Source organism: Apus apus, chromosome 3 (genome assembly GCF_020740795.1).
Source record: "Apus apus isolate bApuApu2 chromosome 3, bApuApu2.pri.cur, whole genome shotgun sequence".
NCBI classification, from domain to species: domain Eukaryota; kingdom Metazoa; phylum Chordata; class Aves; order Apodiformes; family Apodidae; genus Apus; species Apus apus.
The window spans coordinates 6,640,579-6,652,203 of record NC_067284.1 but is presented as its reverse complement, the minus strand read 5'-3'; the positions used below and the strand labels follow the sequence as shown (position 1 = coordinate 6,652,203).

The 11,625-nt window shown below is 40.3% G+C and overlaps 1 protein-coding gene across 1 annotated transcript in view; it reads right to left on the bottom strand.

The window, feature by feature from the left end:
• Positions 1–3,390: 3,390 nt before the first annotated feature.
• SIM1 (SIM bHLH transcription factor 1) overlaps positions 3,391–11,625 on the bottom strand; it is a 48,284-nt gene continuing 40,049 nt past the window's right edge. Inside the window, exons 10-11 of the mRNA XM_051614579.1 lie at positions 6,831–7,236; positions 3,391–4,121 (exon numbers count right to left, since the gene is read on the bottom strand). Of these exons, the coding sequence (XP_051470539.1) occupies positions 3,391–4,121; positions 6,831–7,236 (1,137 nt within the window). The remainder of the gene's footprint in view (positions 4,122–6,830; positions 7,237–11,625) is intronic.

Here is an 11,625-nt window from a genome sequence, read left to right as displayed (position 1 = left end):
TATATGCTATAATTAAGATTGCAAACTTGTTTTCATGTAGCTTGTAGCACTTAGAGTCTATGGTTACAACATCCAATCAATGTTTTCTGTCAATTAAGAAGAAATTCCTGGCTACCTAAAGAAGCAGGATGGCAAGTTAGTTGACAAAAGGCATCTCCAGCAGACTGTGCTGAAGTGCTAAGGAGCACCAGTTGCTGGAATCCCACAAGTGGAGTGAGCATCAGCCTTTGCTTGCAGCACAACGTGGCTGCATGTGCAGACCTCTCCACAGAGACCTTAGGTATTCCATTGGTTGCAGTGCATTTTGCTGCATTTGTCATTGTAGTGGACTGGAACTACTGAAAACAGGATAAACAGCTACAGTTTGGGAAGGTTTATTTTGGGATCACAGTAAATAAGACTGAGGGATTTTTATTGCATAGCACACTGGCTTTTTTTTCATATAGAGTACAAGCATCTTATCTTGTGCCTGCTTCCTCTATAAGTCTTCTGTTTTTCAAAAGTGCCTGTCAATGCAAATACAACAGTGCCCAAACTGTGGTTTCCTGACTACTTGTGGCCAGTAAGCCACAGCCAAAGAACTGCAGCTGGTCTGCAGAATTCTATTGCCTCCTAATTAAAAGCTTGATAACAAGAGTGCTCGGTGACCCCAAGAAACTTGAGTGCTGACAAAATCCCATTCATCCAAACAGTTTAGGAAACTCTTTTGTAATACAAAAAAATATTGACACTTAGACTTATTTTTTATATGTACTAGTAGGGATAATATGATACCATGTACCTCTACTCTAATTCGCTTTGCAAATTGTATTTTAATACTGTACAATGAGACTCCAAATACAAGTTTATTCATATTATTCATAGGAATAAGTGAAATAAACATGCATCCAGAACTAGATTTATCAAAAATACTTTCTCATTCCTATGCTTTAGGAATATATACAATTGTTGGGCTGAAAGAAGTTCATTTTGGTCCATTCCTTCCTCTGAGCTAACAGTTGTCAATGTTTTTCTTTCTCTCAATTATTTGCCTCATTTTTATCTGAAAACAAACAAACAAACAAAAATCTCTAGCTGCTTCTCTTCACGACCTTTGTTATTCATTTGGCAGTTAGTCAAACAAACTTCTTGCCAAATCATTTTGTTCTCATTTTGCCTTGGCTAACATTCAATGCCCTGTCTCTCATTTCTGCCTCTAGTTCAAATAGTTTTAGACCATTATTTATCTCTCCTCTGTGCAGAGCTTGGTGCACACCAGTGACATTCCCCCTTACTCTTTCCCTTACAAAGATGACAGACCCAGTTTATTTAAAGTTTTTATTAGATCTTTCAGTCTCTTTATCTTTTGCTGAGCTCTGCTCCACCTTTTCTATTATGAGCTTTAGATAATAAAGACCAGACTGTGTTGCTCTTCCTTGTGTTCAATGTACATTTCACCAGGAGTGATCACACTGCAGTCAACAGAGATTGCTTATGGAGTAAGGTACTACTCAATTCAAGACTCACAATCTGCCTTGGAGTGATCAGGACTATACACAATATTCCAAGTTCAGAGAGGTAATTTCCTCTGCTTTCAAGTACATCTCTACTTACGTGGCTTGTAATGTTATTTAGCTTTTGCTTCTGATTAGTTTTATTGGAAAATAGATATTTTTAACCCACCTATTGCATGCTGGTTTATATTTAGCCTCACTGATGACTCAGTCCCATATGTCGAGCTCCTTAATGTTACAAATGAAGCTAGACTTAGTGCTAATCTCCTTTTAGTAACCATCTCAAACCCCCTCACTTCCACATTGGTATAATTGGGAGTGGTGGTCCTGCTCCCATTGCAGTCAGCTTTGAGACTTCATATAAATGCCATACATAGAAGGACAGGTCTAGCAGTTGTGCCTACAAATGCCCTATTTGACTTTTTCTAGCATATGTTTTTATTTTACTCTTCTCCAATCAATTAGTGTCTCTTTGTTCATGAGATTATTGAAAATTGCAAAAACGTCTCTGCCTCTTTTGATGTCTTCTATAACTCTAGGACAGGCCCTGATAAAATCAGCATTCTTAATACAATTGAATTTCTTGGAACCCTGATTTCCCTCACTATTTTTATGTACATGTGACTGATTTTGATATCCCTGATATGTTCTGATATTCATTAAATGTTATGCTGCAAGCAAGAAAGGAGCACATATCCCTTTTTCAAAGTCATACCTATAATTTCATTGTATGTCAGAGTAGTTACAATTTTCTATATTTTCTCAATTTATTCCAAAACTTTATCAGAAATAGGACAAACCACCATACAGCTTTTGTCTGTTCTTGCCTCTCATGTTTTTACACTTATGCAATTGTGTTTGTATTTTACAGCAACATTTCTATGATTTTATTGAATTCCTTCTGTGTTTCAAATTAATTATTAATTATTCAGCCACTTAGAACCACTTTTCCTTATTTTATAATTATTACTGAATGGCATACATAGCTAGAAAGTTACATGTGTTTTTCTTGGACCACTCCTCATTCGAGCCTGTTCTCCTTGTTTCTCCTGATAATTTTCTTCCATTTCACTCCACTATCCAGCTAGTGAGACCTTTCAAAACTAGGAGGACAATCTCCCACCTCTACACCAAGACAACCAAGCCATACATATTTCTCAAAACTAGGCTGAGAAAGGTCCTCTTTCTTTTAAATAGAGTAGAAGTAAATACTTGATCTTACTAATCATAAGGATACTGCTCATTTCACTCCTTTCAAATCAAGCGTATGTAAATAGCTATGCACGTAAGTACACAAGGAAATTACAGTTCTGAGGAGTTCTCTCTTCTTTCTCCCTTTTTGATTTTATAAGGGAGACGATGTTTTGGGGTGCTTTATACCATGGAGCAGCATAACACACTTTGCCATCAGGGAACAAACAGATCACCAGAAGTACACTTTTTGGTGTGTGTTTCGAAGGAACACATTCCAACTTTCTGCGTAAAAAGAGTGCAGAGTAGTTTTGTTGGCTGGGACCTGTGGGGCACATGCAGTTCAGAGGGTCTGCCCTTGGCAGCATTTCAAACAACCACCTCTTGCACCGTGTGCACAAATTGCTCTGCTAGCCTGCCCCAAGCAGTCCCTGCCTAGACCTCTTCCAGCCTTCTCACCTTGCACGGCACCCACTTTGAGTTTAGCTCCATTCACTCTAACCCTGCGTGCCAGTGCATCTGTATTTTTTTTAAAGTAATGTATATTAACTAACTTATCCCCCCAAACCTTAGGTTATTCTTTCTAGTGCACTGTGGTATATCAAATGCTGGTAATGACAAGGGCATGAAAACATAGGATATCTTCCAATTAGGTCTCAAAGGTTATTTTTTAAAGCACAAAATTTTTTAGGAAAAAAAAAAAGCGTCAGCTTCCATTGGTTATTATGACAGATGTCCCCTTGTGTCCTTGTGCTGGATCTTGCTGCATCCTTAAGTGAGAAGTCACATCAAAGTGTGATCCATTACAGCCTAGTGAATAGTTTCTAATGGTTTCAGTGTCATATAGGTGCTCCAGGGCATATCCAGTTAACGTGTAAGCATGCTTATCAAAGTACTGCCTGTGGGAGCTGTAATAATTTGGAGAGGCTGCCGAGTGGTCCCCTGGGGTTTGATGGGGGGACATGTCAGAATGCAGGTAGTCTTTAGCTAGTATCAAGCTAGATTTTGATATCCGGTCAGAATTGGGGCTGCTTATCCTAGACAGTGTCGTGGGGCTGTTGTCATAGTCATTCTCATGGGGGCTCATAATCTTTCCATCTCGTTGCTGGATGTGTTCACAGGGAGGAGTGTTGGCAACCGTCGGGACGCGGCAGACGTCCCCTGCCAACTGCTGCTGGGGGTAGTTTGCAAAACAGAGAGAGTGTTTCTTCCCTGTGCCATTAATGGACACCAGTGGATCAGGAGTGGTCTTCCGCAGCTGCAGTCTGTTTTCTTCCTCTTTAATCATCTGCTGGGTGGCTCGTATTAGAGTTTCGATTTTGCTGGGTTCGTGTGGGCTGCTCTGGTATTGCTCGGGGCGGTATCTGTCGCCTGATTCACTGGCAGAGCCGGGATCAGGTGAGCTAACAACACTGTCCTCATCCCAGTGTCCTCTCCCTAGGAAACAGAGAAAGGGGACAAGCATTGAGGTTGAAGGAGACCGGCAATCTTCAAGAACAAGTACGCTGAACTCTATGTTACAGACAGAAAACCGAGACAGAGGCAAGTGACACGTAACAAAGTCACCCAAGATGACCACGGTAGACCTCTTGCTTTTCAGTCACAACCTCTAGTTTCCAGTGTCTGCACATGGAACGAGTAACACAGCTGGAAATATACAAAAAAAGAGATCTAAGCACCTCAACACAGACACCAAGTGCCATCTGAGACACTCTAGGTTAACCAAACACCTGCATAGCCCCAGCAGATATAGCACCAACTCTACAAGAATTCTGTGCTTTCTGGAGGAGCTAGAGGCCAGGCAGGGTACACTAGGGCATGCCAAAGTGCCTTTGACACTTTCACCCAGACCTCTGACCCCTCACTACTTCTTTGCATCAACAAAGATGCATTCACTAAGTTAGTATCTTGGTGAAAACATAAATCTCAAGGAACTACAAGTGTACATGACTCCAGCATTTCTTCTTAGCCCCTTCCAGGAACAACAGCATAGAGAAAGAAAGCATTGTGGAATAGTTTGTGGCCCCGAGGTGACTTTATGCAGGTTACACAACAGTAAATAAACAGAAGCAGCAAATCAAGTTATTCTTCTTTAGAAGTACCAGAACCTGTAGCTGTTAGACAGGGTTACTGGGAAAATGTGGTATGATGTCATATCCCAATGGACAAATATTTCCTGTATTGAGCTTTTAGATTGGGAAAATATAACTATTGTTACTTCTTTTTAAAAAATAAGGCACATAGACATGCCAGAGAAGGTGTTCAGCTTGCATGTAGATGAAAGGACAGAATCAGACCTGTCCATCCTCACTAGGAAGTAAGTGAACAGCTGACTAAGGCCACACTATAATAAAGAACTTGACAAAAGGTTTGCTGAGATAAGTGCCAGCAGGAGGGCATGGGTTGGACTTGCACAAATTACTTGATTATGCCTTTGTCTGAGCACGTACAGTCTTCTTGGGGATGAGACCCTTTGGGTTGGTTGACAGGACTTCTCAAAGGAAACTCATTTTCAGACTAGTGTGAGCAGTTCCCCTTGCTTTGTGTTGGATCCAGGCACACAGCTCTGTTTGGGTGGCAGATCACTACCTCTCTGTTGCAGAGCTCGTGACAAAATCAGTGATGGATTTTTATAATAAACATATCCTGCCTTAATACATGAAAGTACTGCACCACGGAGTATCTCACGAGCATAATTTTATCCTTCACGACCTCTTAAGGTCCAGGCCCAAAATGTTGGGGCCTAGAGGCAGAAGGGAGCTCCATCTGCCAGAGCACAGGGTATGTCAGGCTCAGCACAGCTTGCTGGAGAGCTGCTCTGTCACAGCCCTAAACCACGTGCTCAGTTTGTCTCGCTGCACAGATCGTGCCAACAGTGTCCCAGGTGTCCTGAAGGTGACCAGAAATACATGGGCTCATGCACAATATCCAGGCCCTGCCATGCTTCATTGGTTAATTGCCATCACTGTAAGGTGACAATGAGCCAGGACTACCAGAAGATGCATTAAAAGAACAGACAAGAAAGAAAATGTTTTCTGCCTGGAGAAACTGCTCTGGAAGCAACGTTCACATAGCATTAAGTTTCAATTGTGAAAGGTCAAGGCTTGAAACAGCCTAAATCTAAATGGAAATGGCACATTTGCAATGGAAGCTGAGATTTTCCTCTCCTCAGCTGAGAACATGTCAGGTCTTACCCCCAAAGCTAGCTGCAGGCTGAAACATGTAAGATTTGACACGATAAAGAAAATAACTGCAGCACCTGAAATTATAGCAAAACCAGGGAACAAACTAAAATAAAAAAATATTATCCATTTGCATTGATTTCCTTTGATAAAAACATGCAATAAATATTTAACACATTTGCATTTGTATCATGCATAGAACTGGCCAGCAAACTTATTGTATCCTGCTAAACTCTTTTTTGGAAAAGAAAAAGCTAGAGAAACACAAGTGTGGCAGAAGTACAGAACAGATGGTTCTAATTTTGTGCTAAATCCAAAGTAGTTTGATATTAAGTCAAATAAATGAATTTGTATCAAGGTAGTATACATTTGTTCATATTTTTAAGATACTTAAGATCATAGAATCATAACATCATGGAATCATAGAACGGTTTGAGTTGGAAGGGACCTTTAGGATCATCTAGTTCCAACCCTCCTGCACAGGGAGGGACACCTCCGACTAGATCAGGTTGCTCAGAGCCCCATCCAACCTGGCCTTGAACACTCCTATGACTGGGCTTCCACAGCTTCCCTGGGCAACCTGGGCCAGTGTCTCACCACCTTCACATTAAATAATTTCCCCCTAACATCTAACCTAAATCTCCTCTCTATCCAGTTTTGATCCATTACCCCTTGTCCTCTCACTAGAAGCTCTTCTAAACAGTCCCTCCCCGGTTTTCCTGTAGGGCCCCTTCAGGTACTGGAAGACCACTATAACGTCTATCTCACTAGTCAGATGTTCCCACCTTAATTTCACAGACTAAAAAATATACAACAAACTCTATTTTGCTGTATAGAAGCCAGACTGTCAAACCCAAACTGAACTGCAAATATTCCTCATCACCATAGACACGATCTCTGAGGTTTATGTCACATTGCTTTATTTGAGGTGATGCCACTTCTGCAAATTCTTGTCATCTCTTACCATGAATCCTGTGCACTGAAGTTATGTGGGGCATACTGTTCTCATAGGCTTCTCTGCTCTCAGGAGATGACTTAGTCAGGGGCAATGCTGAACGAGAACCCCACCAGTTCTCCCTTCCCGGCTGCGGTGTGCCAAGGAAATACCGACCAGCTTCACATCTGCCTCCTTCACAGGCCTGAGTATGGAAATGTCTGTCATCTGTCAGCCTGGAGTGGTCGAGTGTAAAACCATAGCAGAGAGCACTGCGGTCTGAGTACTGTCTGTAGGCACAGGAGACATCATGGTGCTGGGAGCTGGGTCTGTCCGTGGGCTCCAGTAGCTGGGGTGAAGCCGTATCAGTCAGGGGGCTCCCGCCCCACTGGCTCTCGTGGTCAGACTCAGATCTCTCGGTGTGAAACCCAGAATACTGCAAAACAGGAGAAGAAGTGGGGAAATTACTACACGTGGGTGAAATCTGCAAGTAACTGAACTGAAAAGACAGAGTATGCATGTGATGGGGCGTTTTTTGTGAGCGCGCCCACCCATCTGCACCTCCTGATTGGACTGCAAGCCCTTTCCTGTACAGCATTCTGCAATGAGCTCACAGATGACAGGACAGACCTGATGAAAGTCTAAAAAATCCCATGTCAACCCTTAATAACCCTCTCCTTTGTCATGTGTAGTATCAGGATGAGCAACATCAATGCTGCAACTCAATATTTCATTTTTTTATTCCTTCAAAGTGCTGGTGCTCAATAATGGTGCTCCAACAATCCCCAGCAAAATGCTTTCACAAGGGATGAAATAACATTCCTCCTGGAGCATTCTCACACGTCAAATTGAAACTGAAGGTATTTTAAGTTTTTTTTCTAAGAGTTCCCTCTCTTTTCCTCATATTTGTTGTTGTTGTTGGATTATTTTTTCTTCCCTGGAATAGTATCTTGGAATTTCTTTCCTCTTATAAGCAGTGAAAAGAAAGCCTCCTGTAGATCCTAGGACTACCAGCACCACTGTAAAGTTCTGAAGTGGCAAATGGGTAGGAAGCTAAAAAAATCACAACTCTGTTGCAGTGTGGGAACAAGAAAAACTCAAAACCTATTTTCCAGAAGAACTGAGTGCCAGCCAAAGCAGGCAGAGTGAGCTTTTGGCACCCTTGCTGAAGCAGGGCCCTCCCAACAGAGAAAAAGCAACAAGCAGGCGGTTGGAAAAGCAGACAGAATAGAAACATGGGTATTTATTTACAGAGAAGTAAGGGTTAAGTTCAATGTCACAGATTTCTAGATCATCATAATGAATGTTTCAAACTTTTAGATACTTTTTTTTTGAAAGAAAACAAACAAACAAAAAAAGAATACTTATTCAACCTGCTAGGCTTTAGCTTTCTCATTTTTAAATCTTTTTATTTATTAGAACTGTCAGACTTCGTGGAACATCCTTAAATCAATTTCACCCATGATTATGGATTGGGATGAGACCAAAGCTGTGCATGCTCACCTCTTCAGTACTGCACACTCATGCCACAAATCAATGTACAACAACATGAAACCTTTGAAATCTCCCATTCCATCACTCACCTTCCAGATGCCTACTTTGCTTTTTCTTTTAATAGGCATTAGGGCTCCCTCCTGAAAACATAAGCTTACCTTCCTTTTCACCAGATTGAGTTGCCATGAAACTCCTCATTAACAGCCAAGATCAAGGTTTTATGCACTTACCAATCGAAAGTACTGACCAGATGTTTGACTTACAGAAACTTAAACCATCTGTGCAACGTCAGTAGTGGAACGACTTTGGTTTGGGCATTTAATTGGGTATTTTTTCAGTATTCCAGTTTGTATTTGTGAATACTGTTTGCTAACACAATAGGGAAGGGAAAAGGGGAAAGGGAAAAGAAGGGGAAAGGGAAAAGAAGGGGAAGGAAGAATGGGAAAGAAGGGGAAAGGACAGGGGGAAAGAAGGGGAAAGGAGAAAGAGAAAGAAGGGGAAGGAAGGGAAAAGAAAAGGGGAAGGAAGGGAAAAGAAAGAAGGGGAAAAGGGAAATGGGGATAAGGGAAAGGGGAAGGGCAGGGAAAGGGGAAAGGAAAAGGGAGAGGGAAAGGAAAGAGGAAAGGAAAGAGGGAAGGAAAGAGGAAAGAAGGAAGGGTGGGTCATGGCACCACAGAAGAGTTATTTTAAATGCCAGTAACTCTGCATACATTAACTAGGAACTTTATTCAGCCATCACAATGCTATGTGACCAACTGGAACAGCTAATTCTTCTATTATCCTTTCAGATCTCATGTCTTCATACTGTTTAATCATATAGATATCTTCGCAAATACAAACTGAAGTCTTGCAAACTTCTGGACAAAAATCTATAGGTAAAAATAAGTTTCCAATGAAAAATTAGAAATTATTAACAGGATTTTAACAGTTAAATTTTACTTTAAAAGAAATTCCCAAAAGGAAAACTACTTTTTACCTGTTCATAATTTTACAATTATTTTTAGCTCTCTTTTTGTGTTTGATTTTTATAAAATAGATTTTTTAAATTAAAAACATGAACTGAAATATAAGATAGGCATAAAAATAAATAGAAACAATTAAAAGTTTATTTTTTATTAAAAATTAGACTAAAACTTATACTGTTTATTTCATGACGAGGACAAGGAAATTTATTTTTAATTATATTATAATGAAATTTGAGGGGCTTTATCATTTACTGTTATAATAAATGCCAGAGATTCTTTCAAACTGAAAATTCTTCATTTCAATTAGGCCTCACAGATATTCTTCTATTAGTTTTCTCTTTCTATAGACATCTCAGGGCCCAACGTATCTTCTCTTGTAGGCAATTTCTCCATTTAACTGAAAACTTGCTCAGTTGTTTTTGGTTTGTTTGTTTGTTTGGTTGCTATTTTATCTTGAACCTAACCACAAAGGATTCAGTTGCACAGGCCTTTGTGCATTTGTCTTAAAGAAAGGGAAAAAAATTTCAAGGGGTACATGTTCAGGATATCAGAAATGCACCCCATAAGGTCACATAAACATGTAGTCAAGACCAACAGTACTTCATGCATGTTCTTTGTACTTGATGCAAATGATGATTATTTGAGGTCTGCCCCGTGGCAGCTGCTAGGCCATGGACAGAATTAAATTAACACTGAGTTGCTCGTGGCCCACATTGTCTACCAGGCCTTGCTATGACTACTTATTCTTAAGGTACAACACAAGTAGACAGAGCCCAAAAACATGTCTAATTCTCCTTAAAGCTGATCACATCTCTATTTGGCATCCCCAGGCTGCCTCTCCTGCTGCAGTCCTACCACTGCCTCTTCTGGGAATCTGATGTTGACAGGTGGAGACGCCAAATACAGGCGTGTGTGACATGTTGACAGGGGGAGAAATGAAAGGATGATCAAAGATACTGCTTTACTGAAGTGGGAGTGGAAACACTATCTCTCAAGTCAGAATTAGGCTCCCATATGTCAAGTGATGAAAGGCCACAGAAAATGGAATCAGATTTAATGAAAATTATGGCCAATTAAAATTAGTAAATTGCTTTTTTTTCCTAATCCCATTCCTGCCTTTTCCTTCCTGCTGATATTTGCCTTCTGACTCCTATCAGACAAAAATTATTATTTTTGTCTTTTTGTTAAAGTTTAACCAGCAGATACGAGTTAAATATGATAAAGAATTTCAGACAGGCAACATCTGAAATCCTTTCAGGTGATTTCTAAATTGTCTTCTGGCACAAACAACAGCAATAAATGAGTTAAATGATCTTCCTCCACCTGGTTCCTGGAAACTGAATTTCCACCTCCAGATACTAGAAATGTCTTTCAGCCTGCTAATCCAGTGTACCATGGCAGTGAGAGCACACCAGAGGGATTAGCACCGACATGGAAAGGGGTGGCAGGCCACCACTGATGCTATTTTTCACTCTGAGAAAACCTTCAGGAGAGCTGAAGGGGCAAGGGAATAGGAAAATACAAGTTCAATGTCTAAGAAAAGCTTACTCTATGAGAGCTAATGGAAAATTATTAAGCCAGAACACAATTTTAGGTTTCTCGGGTGGTTTCCTTTGCCTGACCTTCCATTCCTACAGGTGTCTCAATGGCCTGAGTGTTCATCCTGACATCCACAGCAACATCAGCCTGTTCCACACACCATGGCAGATGTTCAAACAATAGATGTCATAGATATATAATTTTCTGGCAGCCTACTCAGGTTTTTGTCATTATAAACATTAACTATATAGTGGAAGCCTCTCAGAGTCCTCTTTTCCATGAAAAACTTTCACTACATCAGCATTAGCAGCTTTCCTCTTGATTTGTGTCTTAACCATGAGAAAAAAACATCACAGATGCAGGCTGCATTGTACTAAGAACATATGCAGGCTTTTAAATCACTTTTATCTTACTTTTTACTAATGTAATCCTGAAATGTAAAATATGTTCTTTTTGCATTCACTGTTATAGGCAGAACAGATGGTGAAAGGCTTAGATTAAAGTAATACAGCATGTCCATTAAAATAACCCCCACTGCTGGTGACTCTTCACCAGATCAGGAGTTATGTTTACTATAAAAAAGAGGGGTTTGCTTTGCTTTTGAATACACTGGAAGTTGCCAAAGATTTCAGCTACAGGAAGAAATGAAAAAAAAAACCAACCTGGAAAAAAAATTTCTACTAGAATTCAGCCTGATTCTGTTATCTTTATCCCATTGAGTGGTATGTCCAAACAGAGGTGGATTGCAGAATTAAGCCAGATTATTTGTTTAAAGAAGCTATAAAATCAATTTACCTCCAAAATCAGGTGTATGAAGACACATCCAC